Below are 15,147 nucleotides of genomic sequence, written 5' to 3' on the forward strand. Positions count from 1 at the left end.
AGGAGAAGAAGAAGGAGAAGAAGGAGGAAAAGAAGAAGAAGAGGTGATGACCTCCCCCATCCCAGACTTCATATTGCACTTTGTTTATACCTATATAGTTTATCATGTAATAATATATATCATAAGAACCTCTATTTGTGTTTTATTCCTCTGTTAGACTATAAGGTCCATGAGGGCATGGATAGTATCTTATCTAAGCTTTTCATATCTCCTCTAGCACCTAACACAGCTCTGTAGGTACTAATAAGTGTATTCTGAATGAATGAAGGCATCCCAGGAAGGGCATAAGCAAAAACAAACACAGGCAGGCATGAGCAAGGCACCAAGCAATACGCAAATGTTTATTGAGATCCCACTATGTACAAGGCACTGTGCTAGGTGCTTTGAGCTCTATAAAGTAATATAGAAAAAGCCCCCAAAGGCACGATTGAGTTACATCTAGTAAACTGCATAGAGGACATTTGCACAGATGTTCCATGGAGGGCTTTAATGGTTTGAGGATGAATTGGGCCAGATTATGGAGGGCCTTAAGGATGAAGCCAAGAAATTTGGAAGTTATTGCACAGGCACCTGGGAGTAGCATGACAAAAGCAGTATTTTAGGAAGACTGACTTAGGATTGACAATCAGGTGCAGGATTTAGGAAAAGGGCAAAGTAGAGAGACCAGTTTAGGAGGCTATTACAGCTGTCCAGGTATGAGATGATAAAAGCCTTGACTAATTTAGTGACAGTCACAATAGAAACGTAAAGATCAATCAGTAAACACATGTGCCTATAATGTGCCAGTCACTGTGCTAAGAGCTAGGGATACAAAAAGAGACAAGAGACAGTTAATAATGGCTGGATAAGATGTGGGGATGTGGTCTGGTGTCTAGGGTCAGCCGGTAGATACAGTGGGCTGTTTGTACACACCCAGTCATGAATTAACCTGGTAGTGGGTGAAAGCCTCCCCAGGATATATTAACCTCCCCAGGGCCTGGGAGTGCTGAGATAGAGGGCAGGCAGTGAAAGAGGAGGATTGGAATGCTGAGGATCAAAGGCATGCCGCCTCGTCCTCCCTGCTCCCCAGCCCTGACTCCTTAGGAAAATCTATCCTACTTGGAATGTGCTTAATTGGCAAATCTGAGAACGTTGATCTTGAGTTATAATCTTAAAGTGCCTTCTTAGCAACCTCCAGCATTTATGATTCTCCCTCTCAACTTGTCTGGCCTGGATTCAAACCAGTAACAGAATAGGCTATAACTCCCACTCTCTGCCCCCCTAGAAACTGCTGAATGGACAAGAATGGCCTGTAGGCTGAGATTCCCCCTCCCTCCAAGGCATACTAGCAGAGGGCTCTCTCCTTGAGGCATGCTTTTCTGAATTCTTCATATTCGTTGTTTTTGACAAAACTATGACATTCCATTATTTGTGTACCAAAATGTGTTCAACCATTCCCCAGTCGATGGGCATCTACATTGTTTCCAGCCTCAGACACTTATTAGCTGATAACCACTTGGGTGGTGCGGTGGATAGAGTGCCTAGCCTGGTGTCAGGAAGGCCTAAATTCAAATCCAGCCTCAGCCACTCTCTAGCTGTGTGACCCTGGACAAATTACACAACCTCTGTCTTTCTCAGGTTCCTCATGTGTAAAATGGGGATAATAATAGTACCTACTTCAAAGGGTTGTTCTGAGGATAAAATGAGATATTTGCAAAGCATCTGGTACACAGCAGGTGCTTGCTTAACAAATGCTTGTCTTGGGGCAGCTAGGTGGTGCAGTGGATAAAGCACTGGCCCTGGATTCAGAGGGACCTGAGTTCAAATCCAGATTCAGACACTTGACACTTACTAGCTGTGTGACCCTGGGCGAGTCACTTAACCTTCATTGCCCCACAAAAAAAAAAAAAAAGAAGAAGAAAAGAAAAAAGTAAAAAGTAAAAGTCCTTCCCCCAACCCTATCTCACCTCTCTAGAAGTCCAGAATTTTTTTTAAATCAATGCTTGTCTTCTTCCTATCTCTGTCCTCTCTCTTTTGAGTTTTTCCCAGCTTACCCTGCTGCATCCAGGAGAGCAGGGGCTTTACACACCCATCCCAGTGGATTCCAGATTGGGGATTGCTTCTTATTTCCAAGGGACTCAACCTCTCCGTGGCCTTTGTGCTTGTGTTTTGCAGAGTTTGATGGAGAATCGTGCGGATGACAGCGGGAACAGTTGTAATCACCGGCGGAATCCTAGCAACTGTGATCTTACTCTGTATCATTGCTGTCCTGTGCTACTGTCGGCTCCAGGTCAGTGAATCCCTGGGCCCCCAGAGGAACTTCATTCCAACAAATCTCATGACCTTGGAAGTTGAGCTAAAAATCTTTGACTGGGTATAATCGGTTCAAGTGCCTTGAGATGTGGATGGGCTATTTTAGCAGGTGGAAGGTTATGGTTCTCAGGCTCTTTTTGGCTTGTTGACCTAGTATTATTTTTTGCCATAAGGAATTACAGTACACTGAGCTTGGCATACAACACCTTAACACCTTTTCGTAAAACATCAGGTCACAGATTTCAAGCTGGAAGGGACCTTAGAAGTTATCAGGTCCAACCCCTTTGTTTTATACATGAGGAAAGTGAGGTCCAGAGAAATTAAATGACTTGCCCAGTCACATAGAAATAAGTGCCAAAGATGGAATTTGAACTCAGGTCTTCATGAATCTGAGCCTAGTCTATCCACTATACAACACTGCCTTTCAACCACTCATATAGATAATAATAATAATAATAATAGGTAATACTTACATAGTACCTACTATTTGTCAAGTATTGGGCTAAGCACTTTACAAATATCGCCTCATTTGATCCTCATAACAACCCTGGGAGGTAGGTGCTATTATTATCCCCATTTTACAGTTGAGGAAACTGAGGCTAAATAATTTGACCAAGTCCACACAGCTCTTAAGTGTCTGAGGCACTTAATGTCTTCCTGACTCTAGACCCAGTGTTTTGGGGTTTTGTTTGTTTGTTTGTTTTGCTGGGCAATGAGGGTTAAGTGACTTGCCCATGGTCACAGAGTTAGTATGTGTCAAGAGTCTGAGGTCAAATTTGAACTCAGGTCCTCCTGAATCCAGGGCTGGTGCTTTATCCACTGTGCCACTGAACTGCCCCTAGGCCCAGTGTTTTATCCACTGCACTACCTAGCTACTTAGGGAGGAATGGGGTACCTTGGGTGCTCAATAGAGAGGATGAGATCATAAGGTCATTGCACTTCAGAAGGGACCTTTACAGACTCTGAAAGCTACATCCAGAACACCTGCTCCAAAAAGCTATAAAATGGGGTATACTCTGACCCAGTAACATTGCTACCAGGTCTGACCCCTAAAAAAATTCAAAGAAAGAGGAAAAAGACCCACATGTACTATATATCTATATCTATATATTGATATCAATATCTCTATGTCTATATCTCTATCTATATCAAGCTCTTTTTTCTGGTGGCAAGGAAATGGAAACTGGGGGGCTGCCCGGCAATTGGGGAATGGCTGAATAAGTTCTGGAACATGACTGTGATGACATACTATTGTACTATAAGAAAGGACAAAGCAGATGGTTTCAGGAAAACCTGGGGAAGACTTGCATGAACTGATACAATGTGAAGTGAGTAGAGCCAGAAGAACAATGTATACAATAAGCACAACATTGCACAGAAGAACAGCCATGAAAGACTTAGGAAACCTGATCAACACAATGGCCAAACACAGCTCCAGAGGGCTCATGTTGAAATATGCTACCCACCTCCAGATGGAGGAGATGGGCTCAGAGTGAAGATTGGGATGTGTTTGTTTTGGGCACAACCAAAGGAAGCAGGGAGTCGTTTTGCTTGACTGTCCACATTTGTCACAAGGGTTTTGTTTTTCATGCTTTTTCAATGGAGTGAGGGGAGAAGGGGAAGTGGTATATAGATCTTTGGAAAATAAAATTTAATTTAAAAAAACACACAAGAAAATAGGTACATTATTGTACCTCGGAACTTTGAATCAGTTCAGTCATTCTGAAAAGTAATACTGAACTACGCCCCTCGAAAAGCCCCTATATTCTATGAACTATACCTACCTTTGTGACAGCAATACCATTATTAAGCATATATCTCGAAGAGATGAAAGGCAGAAGGAAAGGACCCTTGTGTACACAAATATTTATAGCAGCTCTTTCTGTTGTAGTAAAATGAGGCAGTTGAATTTGATGGCTTCTAAGGTGCTCTATACCCACGATCCGATGAATTTTTCATTGTAAGCTCATTAGAATGAAAAAGCATCAAAGGAGAGGTGATGAGGGTGAAAGAAGGAATTCTCTAGACCAGTCCCTCTGGTTAAATTCTGATTTGATGCCTTGAAAGAATCACTTATCACCTTTACTGTTTAAAGAAATTATCTCAGGCCTCCCTCTCATTTTCTTTTTTTTCCCCCTTCCAACTTTATTTTTTAGTATTTTTAAACATTCTTTTAAAGTTTTGAGTTCCAGATTCTCTCCCTGCCTCTCACCCCTGCCCCACCCACTGAGAAAGCAAACAATATATTAATTATACTTGTGAAATCATACAAACTATATTTCCATCTTTGCCATATCTAAAAAAATAATAAAGAAACCAAAAAAATATATACTTCAGAGTTCTTCAGTTCTCCCCCTGAAGGCGGATAGCATTTATTCATGTTTGGGAATTGTCTTGGATCACTGTACTGATCAGAGTAGCCAAGTTTTTCACAGCTAATAATCATTACAACATTGCTGTTACTGTGCATGATGGCCTCCTGGTTCTTCTCACTTCACTTTGCATCAGTTCATATATTTTTTGCCATGTATTTTCTGAAACCACTCCCCTTGTCTTTTCTGATAGCAAATAGTACTCCATTACAATCACGTGCCACAACTTGTTCAGCCATTCCCTAATTGATTAGCATCCCCTCAATTTCCAATTCTCTGCCACCACAAAAAGAGCTGCTATAAATATTTTTGTACATATTTTTCCTTCTCCTTTTTTTCTTTTATCTCTTTGCAGTACAGACCTAGTAGGGGTATTGCTGAGTCAAAGGATATGGACAGTTTTATAGTCCTTTGGACATAGTTCCAGATTGTTCTCCAGAATTATTGGGCAAGTTCAATACTCCACTAATGGTTCATTAATGTACCTATTTTTCCCTCACTCCACCCCAGCATTTGTCATTTCTGATAGGTGTCCAGTAGTACCACAGAGTTGTTTTGTTTTGTTTTTTTGTTTTTTAGTGAGGCAATTGGAGTTAAGTGACTTGCCCAGGGTCACACAGCTAGTAACTGTTAAGTGTCTGAGGCCGGATTTGAACTCAGGTACTCCTGACTCCAGGGCCAGTGCTCTATCCACTGTGCCACCTAGCTGCCTCCTCAGAGTTGTTTTAATTTTCCTTTCTCTAATCAATAGTGACTTGGAGCATTTTTATGACTCTAGATAGCTTTGATTTCTTCTTTTGAAAACTGCCTATTTATATCGTTTGACCATTTGTCAGTTGAGAAATGGCTCTTGTTTTTATAAAGTTGACTCAGTACCTTATATATTTGAGAATTGAGGCTTTTATTAGGGAAATTTGCTGTAAAATTTTTGATATTATTTCATTGTCTATGGTACGTTTTAGAAAAATGTCGTTACCCTAATTATCGCTTTCAGTTAGGTCTATTTTCGCTTTGGCTTTGTCTGAGATCATGCTTTCCACCCCTGCCCTCTTTACTTCAGCTGAAGCATAATAGACTCTGTTCCAGCTCTTCATTTCAACTCTGTGTTTCTGCCCCCAAGTATGTCTCTTTCACACAACATATTGTTGGATTCTGGTTTCCAATCCGTTCTGCTATCCGCTTCCATTAGGGTTAGCTCATCTCCTATTCACACAAACAGTTTTGATCACTAACTGTTCATTTCCCTCTGTTCCATTTGCTTCTGTTTATCCTTCTCTCTCTCTTTTTATCCTGTCCCTTCTCAAAAGTCCGTCTTCCCTCTGACCACTGCCTCCCACCAATCCACCCTTCCCCTTATTATTACCCCATCCATATCTCTTATCCCCTTCTCCTCCTATCTTGGGTAAGATAGATTTCTATACCCAGCTGAGTGTGTAAGCATGTACATATACATATATGTTGTTCTTTCTCTCTTTGAATAAATTCTGATGAGAGTGAGATCCAAGCATTGCCCTCCACCATTTTCCCCTCCACTAAAAAGTTCTCCCTTGAATGCTATGAGAAAAATTGCTCCATTCTCCCTCTCCCTTCCCCCTTCTCCCAGTGCATTCCTCTTTCCCCTACATTCTTTTTTTGGAGATCATCCCAACATAACTGACACACCCATACCCTTTGTCTATGCAGACTTCTTCTTTTTTTTTTTTTTTTAGGGCAATGAGGGTTAAGTGACTTGCCCAGGGCCACACAGCTAGTAAGTGTTAAGTGTCTGAGGCCGGATTTGAACTCAGGTACTCCTGAATCCAGGGCCAGTGCTTTATCCACTGCGCCACCTAGCTGCCCCTATGCAGACTTCTTCTAACCTTATAATGCCAAAGTTCTTAGGAGTTACATGTATCATCTTCCCATAGAAGAATGTAAATAGCTTAACTCCATTGAGGCCTTTATGTTTGCTCTTTCATGTTTATCTTTTTATGCTTCTTCTGTTTGGATGGCAAGTTTTCTAGTCAGCCCTGATCTTTTTATCAGGAATGCTTGGAAGTCCTCTATTTCATTAAATATACATTTTTCCCCCAGAAGGATTATACTCCGTTTTGCTGAGTAGGTAATTCTCGGTTGTAATCCTAGCTCCTTTGCCATCTGGAATATCATATTCCAAGCCCTCTGCTCCTTTTTAACATGGAAGCTGCTAAATCTTGTATGATCCTGACTGTGGCTGTTATTCCTTTCTGGGTGCTTGCAATATTTTCTCCTTAACCTGGGAGCTCTTGAATTTGTCTATAGTAATCCTGGGAGTTTTCATTTGGGTATCTCTTTCAGGAGGTGATAGGTGGATTCTTCAATTTTTATTTTACCCATTGGATCTAAAATATGGAGGCAATTGTCTTTATATTTTCTTGAAATATGATGTCTAGTCTCTTTTTATCATTGTTTTCAGGTAGTCCAATAACTCTTAAATTATCTCTCCTTGTTTCTTTTTCAGGTCAGTTCTTTCCCTAATGAGATATTTCACATTTTCTTCAATTTTTTCACTCTTTTGATTTTACTTTATTGTTTCTTGATTTCTCATAGAGTCATTAGCTTCCACTTGCCCAATTGTAATTTTTCCTACCACTCTTATCTCTTTAACTCTTCCAGGAAATCTTGCTGGCCTTGGGTACAAATAGCATATTTCTTTGAGGTTTTGCTTATGGCTATCTTCACATTGTTGTCTTCTAAGTTTTTTTTCTTATTTATTTATTCGTTTATTTATTAGTCTTCCCTGCAATTTATGATCAAGCTATTTATGCTCAAATTCTTTTTGTTGTTGTTGTTTCCCAATCTATTTCTTCACTTTGAACTTTATGCTAAAGTTGGGGTCTGCTCACCTGGGAATGGAGAAGCACTGTGCCAAGTTTCAGGCTTTTTCATACTGCTATTTTCAGAGCTAGTTCTGGGAGTCTGCATGTTTTTGGTTCTTCCAAGGTGGTGTTATCCTTGGAGAAGTATGGTTACTGCTTTCTTGGTTTATACTCTGGTCTTTACTCAGCCACAAATACTAGTATGCTCCTCTTGGCCCTAGAACTTTAACGAGGGCCCCTACTCCCTTGTGACTTTTCACAAGCATTTTTCTCCTCCCTGGAACTGCAACCCGGAACTGCTTATGGGCAATAGAATCACTGATCATCACCAGCTGCACCCAGTACCAGCAAAGGGTCCCCTGTAATTTCTTTCTGGCCAGTTGTCTGACTGCCTTAGCCTCTCTGGTCTGAGAGCTCCTAAAGATGCTGCTGCTGCTGCTATCCTGGCAGCTTCCAGGACCCACTGCTAGTGCTTCAGCTGGGCTTGGGCCTTTGCCCACTCCAGTGTTACAAACCTTTCCTGCAGACTTCCTAAGTTGTCTTAGGCTGGAAAATTTTCTAACATTTTGTTGGCTCTGCCACTCCAGAATTTGATTTGAGGCATGATTTTAAAGTTGTTTGGAGAGGAATGATGTGGGAGTTCAGCTAAGTCCCAGTCTATACTCCACTATCTTGCCTTCCTCTCATTTTTGGCAACCAATTGGCACTGTCCAAATAAAACTGATGGAATTGATTGAATTCACATGTGTATGCATGCATTCAAACACATGACACAAAAGGCACACATGCATGCATAACACACACACACACACCTTTGAGGACATAAGCTACTTAAAGATAGGGTATACTTTGTAACTCTTAGATCCCTAGTGCAAGTGAGGAGGTTGTATCATATAATGAAATTTCAAAGAACAGGCACAGATAGAATTAGGGAAATGTACTAGTAGTAGGAAGAAAACATGATCTAGTCACATGGTAAAGATGAGAGTGAAGATATAAGTGGAGTACTTGAGCTGTCCACTTGAGGAAGCTGGCCAGAGAGTCATGAGGACACTGGGTGCCCTTTCCACCCTCATATTCCTCAAGTGGACAGTTCATATGCTCTACCAGTATCCTCATGATGTCAGAGAAACAGAAAAAGGTGTCTAGCACTTTGGGCATATTCCCTTTGAACTTATGGAAGAATATGGACAAAATGCACAGAATAGGAAGGCATGCATGGATGGATTGCAAACAGCATCATTGTAAACAACATTGGCATTGTAAGGAATATTGAAATAGAGCAGGGCTTCTTAAACTTTTTCCCCTTACTGTGACCCCATTTCACCCAAGAAAATTCTTGCTTGACCCCAGGTATATAGGTATATAAAATAGGTATACATAATCTTTTACTGTTGCCAAAATTTTGCAACCCCCACATTCAGTTTAAGAAGCTTTGAAATAGATGAGTTCACTTCTCCACTTGAGTATTTGAGTATTCTTAGCCATTTAGGTGTTAAAAATATACCTCTTCAATTCAATTGGATTGTCTTTCACATTAGTGAGACAAAGGCAACTGTTGAGGGGAGGGGAAGGCTAAGGATGAAGTGATGGGATCAGGATGAGGACTGCATAGCCTTGGAAGGGGGATACCTTCCTCTGTGCCTTTAGGAATTCCCCAAGACAATCCTTTCTCACTTATCACTTCATGACAATGCTATGATGTCTTCTTTGCTGGGAACCACACCAGCATTGGTTGCCTCTGCCTTTCTGGAATAGGAGTTTCTGAATATAACTGAGCACCTCAAATAATGGCATTCACATGCCATAATGATCATGGGTGTGTACGTGGCCAACACTAAGCTGCCAAAAAACAAAAGGTGATTTGTTGTCAGGTTACTTCCAGTGTCTTTTCCTTTTCCTCCACTAAATACCCAGTGTCCTCATGCTTCCATTGGCTACTTTTTTGAAACAATGTCCAATGCTCCAGATTTTTAAAAATTTCCTCCTTGTCCAGCCTCAGACACTTGACACATACTAGCTGTGTGACCCTGGGCAAGTCACTTAACCCTCATTGCCCCACAAAAACAAACAAACAAACAAAACTAACTTGTCATATCCCATAGTCTTTCAGGACCCTTCTCTATACTAGGTGGAAGTTAGCTAGATCTGAAAAACTAATGCCTGCTAAAGCTTTGATGATGACAGCAAGTAGCTTGAAATGTTGCCTTTCCCAAATGATTTTTTGCATTTTTAACAGAGTTCTTATTGTTTTAAGCCAAAAGAGTGAACAATGGTAGAGTTTATGGTCTCATAATAGACTGAGAGAGAGAGATTTTGGAATTTAGGCAAGCTTTTGAGCCCCTCAAGTCATTTCCCATAAGTATTCACATACTTCACCTATATACGGAGCTGAACTATGTGGCTCATGTACATATGCTGGGGTGGGTCTTATGCACACATGGCCCCATGCTCAGAATTGAGTGTGCAAATGTTGCTTCATGCTCACTATTCTGAACTTTTCTTTCTCCCTCCTGGTCAGTACTACTGCTGTAAGAAAGATGACTCTGATGATGAGGAAGAGGAAGAAGGACATGATCTTTCTGCACCATCAAGATTTTCCACTTGCAATTCCTGCAACTCCCAAGTCCTGGATGGACAAGGTGACCTGGCTGCACTGCCCAGTGAGCCCTCTGACCAGCATCGAGGTGCTCAGAGCCACTGCCCCAGTTGTGCCCCCTACAGCTCCCCCTTTTACATACGGACAGCTGACATGGTCCCCAATGGTGGGGAGAGGCTCACCTACACTCCCACTTGCTACAAGGAGTTGGGGCCCCCACCCCTCAAAATGTCATCGCTCCAGAGTTTCCCGGTGACCCGACCAGGCCTTGGACGTGAGGCCTTTACCAATCCAAGGGCTATCAGTACAGAAGTCTAACCCTTCCCACCCACCACCCCCTGCTGTCCCATTTGGAGCAAAGCAGGGCAGTGAGAAGCCCCTGCCCCATGGACGGTCTGTTTTCATAGGTTTTCTTGCTACAAAATATAGGGTTCTCTGGGATGTGTTAATGGGTGACAAGGGAATGAATGTGATATTGATACTCAGGTATCTGACTACTGAAAGGACGTTGCAGCAGGAAGAGAGAGGGGGGAAGGGAGACCCCTTCACCTGATGAAAAAATTTTGCAGCTCACTACAACTTTAACTACAAAGCCATTGGTTGTAGCAACCAATGGGGTTTCTTCACCAGAGATATGTGCAAAACAAATATACCCATGGCTACCCCCATCTCTCACTAAGACTTTGTAGAATCCAGCATAAGGGCATACCCAGGTAAGCCGTGCTAAGGGTCTGGAGTCCTCAACTGAGTCCTTATTAGAAGAATTGAGCAAACTCAGAAGATGGAGGCTAAGAAATTCTGGGACCTTGGATGGGGGGAGGGGCAGGGGCAGGGGGAAAAAGGGAAGGGGAAGGTACACTTTTTGAGAGAAACCAAGGTAAAAGTCATTTATAGTTTGATCATTTTGTAATCCTGGTATTGTAATAGTTGCAGTGACTGAGTACTTGTAGGATATAGAGTTGAATAGGAAACTCTTTGAGTAGTTCCTTTATATCAGACACATAGATGTCACACACAAATAAACTATCCCTATACCTCTTCATGGGCAACAGGTGGCATTGACCTCATTATGGGGGAGAGACCTACCAAAGGGATCGGATCATGCCAAAACATTTTTAAAATAAAAAAAACCCTGCCTTGATTTGGAGACCCGGTGATGGTAGAGATTCATTAAAAGGCTGAAACATGGGGCAGCTAGGTGGCTCAGTGGATAGAGCACTGGCCCTGGATTCAGGAGGACCTGCGTTCAAATCTGACCTCAGACACTTGACACTTACTAGCCGTGTGACCCTGGGCAAGTAAGTCACTTAACCCTCACTGCCCTGCAAAAACAAAAATAATCATTATAGTATTAAAAGGCTGAAACATCCTAGAACATGAAGGATTTTTTTCTTTTTGGTCACTGCACACAGAAGCCTTAGGGACTTGCTACCCCTTCTGGTGAATCAGCATACATTCCTACCTTGTTTTTATAGGTGTGTCTCTTTTTCTGTACCTCTATCTCCCTAGCTGTCAATTCCCTGGGTCTGTGGCCACCCATCAGGATGTGTGTCTGTATGTTTTTGTGTATATCTCTATATGTGTCTCCCTGTCTTTTAATAATCTCCATCTGCCTCTGTCTGGGTCTCTGCCTGTATCTGTATGTGATTGTCTCTGTGTGTGTAATTGCCCATGATTGTGCATGTGTTTGTGTGTGTGTCTCTCTCTCTCTTTAGTCACCACCCCCTTCCATCTCTCTCCATCTCTTTCCCTTTCTTCCATTCAGTTCTGTTCCAAATTTAATTGGCTTTTAAAAACTGAAACTTTGACTGACTCTTCCTTTGATTGTCCATTAATAAGAAGACCTGTGAGGGGCAGCTAGGTGACACAGTGGATAGAGCACCGGCCCTGGAGTCAGGAGGACCTGAGTTCAAATCTGGCCTCAGACACTTAACACTTAGTAGCTGTGTGACCCTGGGCAAGTCACTTAACCCCAATTGCCTCACCAAAAAAAAAAAAAAAAAAGACCTGTAGCCCCATGTATGCATAGCAGTCACCAAAAGGTCAAACAACATCTGCTACCATCTCCTTCAAGAGGCTGTGATGTGCACAGAGATAATCTCACAGTCTCCAACATGCGACTTCCAGTTCGCATTCGAGTTGAGTGACTGAGGTAGATCGATCCCCATAGCAACCCACTGTGATAGCACAAGCAGAGGAACAAGCCATCACTCCTGCAATACTACCAGCTGTCACCACTTACGGACCTTTGACCCACACTTGCCAGCCAGGAAGGCGGAGGTGGCAGGCCCTGAGACCAGCACCACACCTGGCAAAACACTCTAAGGACATCAATTCATTGAGCAATTAGACTTCACAGCCTAACACAACAGTCATAATCTCCCTCTCTTTGCGACATCACCATTTCTTGTTTTCTCACTGAGCCCTGGAGGCAATCTCCAGGCTGGTTCACCCCTTGTCACTGGCCTTGTGTTTTTAGAGCAGATACCCCTGAGAAATTTTACGAATACCTTCAGACTAAGGAATGACTGAGGTCCCTGCTGTGTATTTCATTCAGTTCAATTCATTTCACACTTTTATTGAACACCCACTTCTTATGCCCCCACCTCACCCAATCCATATGTTATCAGAAGTGGGGGCAGTGTCCAGTGCCGTCAATTTAATAAAAAGAAAAATGGCAGAAACCTCGAACTCCTTTTGCCACGGGATGCAAATGCTGAAGAGGAGGGCCCAGATAGCATTTCCACTCTGTGGGAGGCGTATTTATTTTGTCATTTTAAAAGGAAAAGGTTTTTCTTCTCTGAAATTCTTCCTTGGCACCTGATAAATATTTTCAGATTAAAATGACATTTCTTGTTAATTGTGTTGATTGACACAATCAGCTGGTCCCTGTGTTGTTTGGGAGCAGAAAACAATAAGATAAATCTGGTGAGATCCTTAATTCCTACGTGAAATAGAAATGTCCTGACTTTCCCGCTAATTATAGATAGTAATGTTCTTCACCTTAACTCTGAAACATCACTCTCTCTGGGAGTCTCCACATTTAGTCTGCCCCTGGTGTGAACCAGCTAAAGTGAGCGCCTTTAACAGACATATCCAGCCCTGCGCTCCCTCACATCAGCCACTGGGACAATCAGTGCTTAATAGCCTCTGACCAACTAGAACCAGGGTCTTGTTCATTCTGTAGTCCTGTCCTCCCATCCCCCAGTCAAGGAACCGCTCGATATTTTCTTCTTGCCTTTGAGGAAAAAAACTCCCAGATGATGCACCTAAAACATGACGCTGTATAAACATATGGGACTCTTCCTTGTGGCTTTCCACCTCCAAAATTTATCTGGGACCTTTTCTGGGCCATAAACCATGAAGTGCTTGTTTGTTCCTCCTATTAGCATGACCAGCTTAATCCAGGTGCCCCCACATACATGCACAGGCCCACCCTCGCCTCTGCCCACATCTCCCAGAGCATCCCTCCTTTGCCTCCACTCAGCTTACTAAAAGGCCAGGATCCTCTTGGCCTGGTGCAGATGAGCTAAAGAATTCTGCTCAATTCCTCCGCAAATATTTTTTACACTTTTCAAGCCAGTTCCTAAATGAGTAGAAAAGACCTGGGGACCACCGCAGGGCCTCAGTCCTGTCCTCCTCGGTCCCCCAGTTCCAGATGTCTCATCTCCTTGTTCTGCATCTTTGTGAACTTGGATGTGAATCCAGGTTAGACATCAGAAATAAATTCAGAATTTGAAATACAAGAAGAGCCCTGGCCTGCGTCCTTCGAGGTTCACTGGAGGGGAGAGGGTTTGCTTTGGCCTGGGTTGAATTGGGATCCCCTGCCCCCACACTTGGAGCCCTTTTCACCACCACAAAACCTCCCACTCTTAACACATCAACCCACCAGTCTGTTCTCACCCATTTCCTCCTCCCCATTAACACACTCACAGCCTCACACCCAAATGAGATCCATTGTTTAATTGCGAAATGGGGCTTTGAAGATGTGAAACTGAGCTTGCAACTAGAGGTTACAAAAGCTGTGGAATGGGGGCAAGGGGACGTGGGGCAGGGAACCACAAGAGGCAGATCTTCTTCCGTTCCTTTCCTCTTGTCACTTAGCCTCTTGTATTTCTCCCCGGGTGACTCCAGGCCATAGCCACCACCCCCACTAGTACCCCATGAAACCCAATGATCCAGGTTCATTATTTCCAAGCTGTTGAAGGAAAGGTAAGAGAACAAGGTCCTTGGAAAAAGACAAACAGATAGGGCTCTAGCAACAGGCAGCCTATCAAGGGAGCTTTAAAAGGAAGGAGATAGATGCCTCCAAGACCTTGCTAGTTTAAAAAAAAAACAACTAGAGAGGAAGCATAGTTTATAAAGCAGCACAGAGTAGTGGATAGGGCACCAGACTCAAAGTCAGGGAAAGCTGGGTTTGAATCCCCTGGGCAAGTCACTTCACTGCTATGTGCCTCAGTTTCCTCATCTGTAAAATGGGGAGTTGGCCTCTAAGGTCCCTTCCACTCTAAATCTATGCGTTATGATCCTAGAGAAACAGGTTTGCTTTTTGTGGGAAAGGCTGCAAGGAGAATCCTTTCTTTCACACCCACCAGCTGTCGAGAAACAGGTCACAGCCCAGCCCTCTGGCCAGTCAGAGAGCTTTCCCCCGGCAGGCACCACAACAGGCCTTTCGGTAGTACCAGTGTGTGCACAGCTTCACCTTCAGCACCAGGGCACAGTTGGCTGTGGCCTTGTCCTCACAGTCTTCATCTAGACAAGAGAAATCAGGCCATGAGGAGATAATTCACCAGCCCCATCCCTACCACCTGCCTCATTCCCCAAGGCAGCAGCCAGTCTCCCCAGTGCCCTCACCTGGCACCTCCGTAGGACATAGCTGGACCTGGCATGTCTGCTTGGCCTCAGGCTTGGAATTCGGGTCACATCCCTGGCCCAACTCCTCTCCTTGGTAACATTTGACCTCTCGTAGTTTCAGCCCCACACCACAAGTCTTACTGCACTGTCCACAGCCCAAGAAGGACAGGGGAGGAGAAGAAAGAAATGATGG

The 15,147-nt window shown here is 43.2% G+C and overlaps 2 protein-coding genes across 6 annotated transcripts in view; one reads left to right on the forward strand and one right to left on the reverse strand.

The window, feature by feature from the left end:
- FAM163A (family with sequence similarity 163 member A) overlaps nucleotides 1-10,910 on the forward strand; it is a 155,578-nt gene extending 144,668 nt beyond the window's left edge. For all 5 annotated transcript variants that reach the window (XM_043999295.1, XM_043999293.1, XM_043999291.1 and 2 more), the window contains exons 2-3: nucleotides 2,155-2,269; nucleotides 10,023-10,910. In XM_043999295.1, the coding sequence (XP_043855230.1) occupies nucleotides 2,177-2,269; nucleotides 10,023-10,418 (489 nt within the window). In that variant the 5' untranslated portion in view covers nucleotides 2,155-2,176 and the 3' untranslated portion in view covers nucleotides 10,419-10,910. The remainder of the gene's footprint in view (nucleotides 1-2,154; nucleotides 2,270-10,022) is intronic.
- Nucleotides 10,911-12,013: 1,103 nt separating this feature from the next.
- Nucleotides 12,014-15,147, reverse strand: part of LOC122752488 (ADAMTS-like protein 2) — a 45,529-nt gene continuing 42,395 nt past the window's right edge. The window contains exons 17-18 of the mRNA XM_043999290.1: nucleotides 14,955-15,099; nucleotides 12,014-14,852 (exon numbers count right to left, since the gene is read on the reverse strand). Coding sequence (XP_043855225.1) covers nucleotides 14,734-14,852; nucleotides 14,955-15,099 — 264 coding nt within the window. The 3' untranslated portion in view covers nucleotides 12,014-14,733. The remainder of the gene's footprint in view (nucleotides 14,853-14,954; nucleotides 15,100-15,147) is intronic.

Source organism: Dromiciops gliroides, chromosome 4 (assembly GCF_019393635.1).
Source record: "Dromiciops gliroides isolate mDroGli1 chromosome 4, mDroGli1.pri, whole genome shotgun sequence".
Classification (NCBI taxonomy): domain Eukaryota; kingdom Metazoa; phylum Chordata; class Mammalia; order Microbiotheria; family Microbiotheriidae; genus Dromiciops; species Dromiciops gliroides.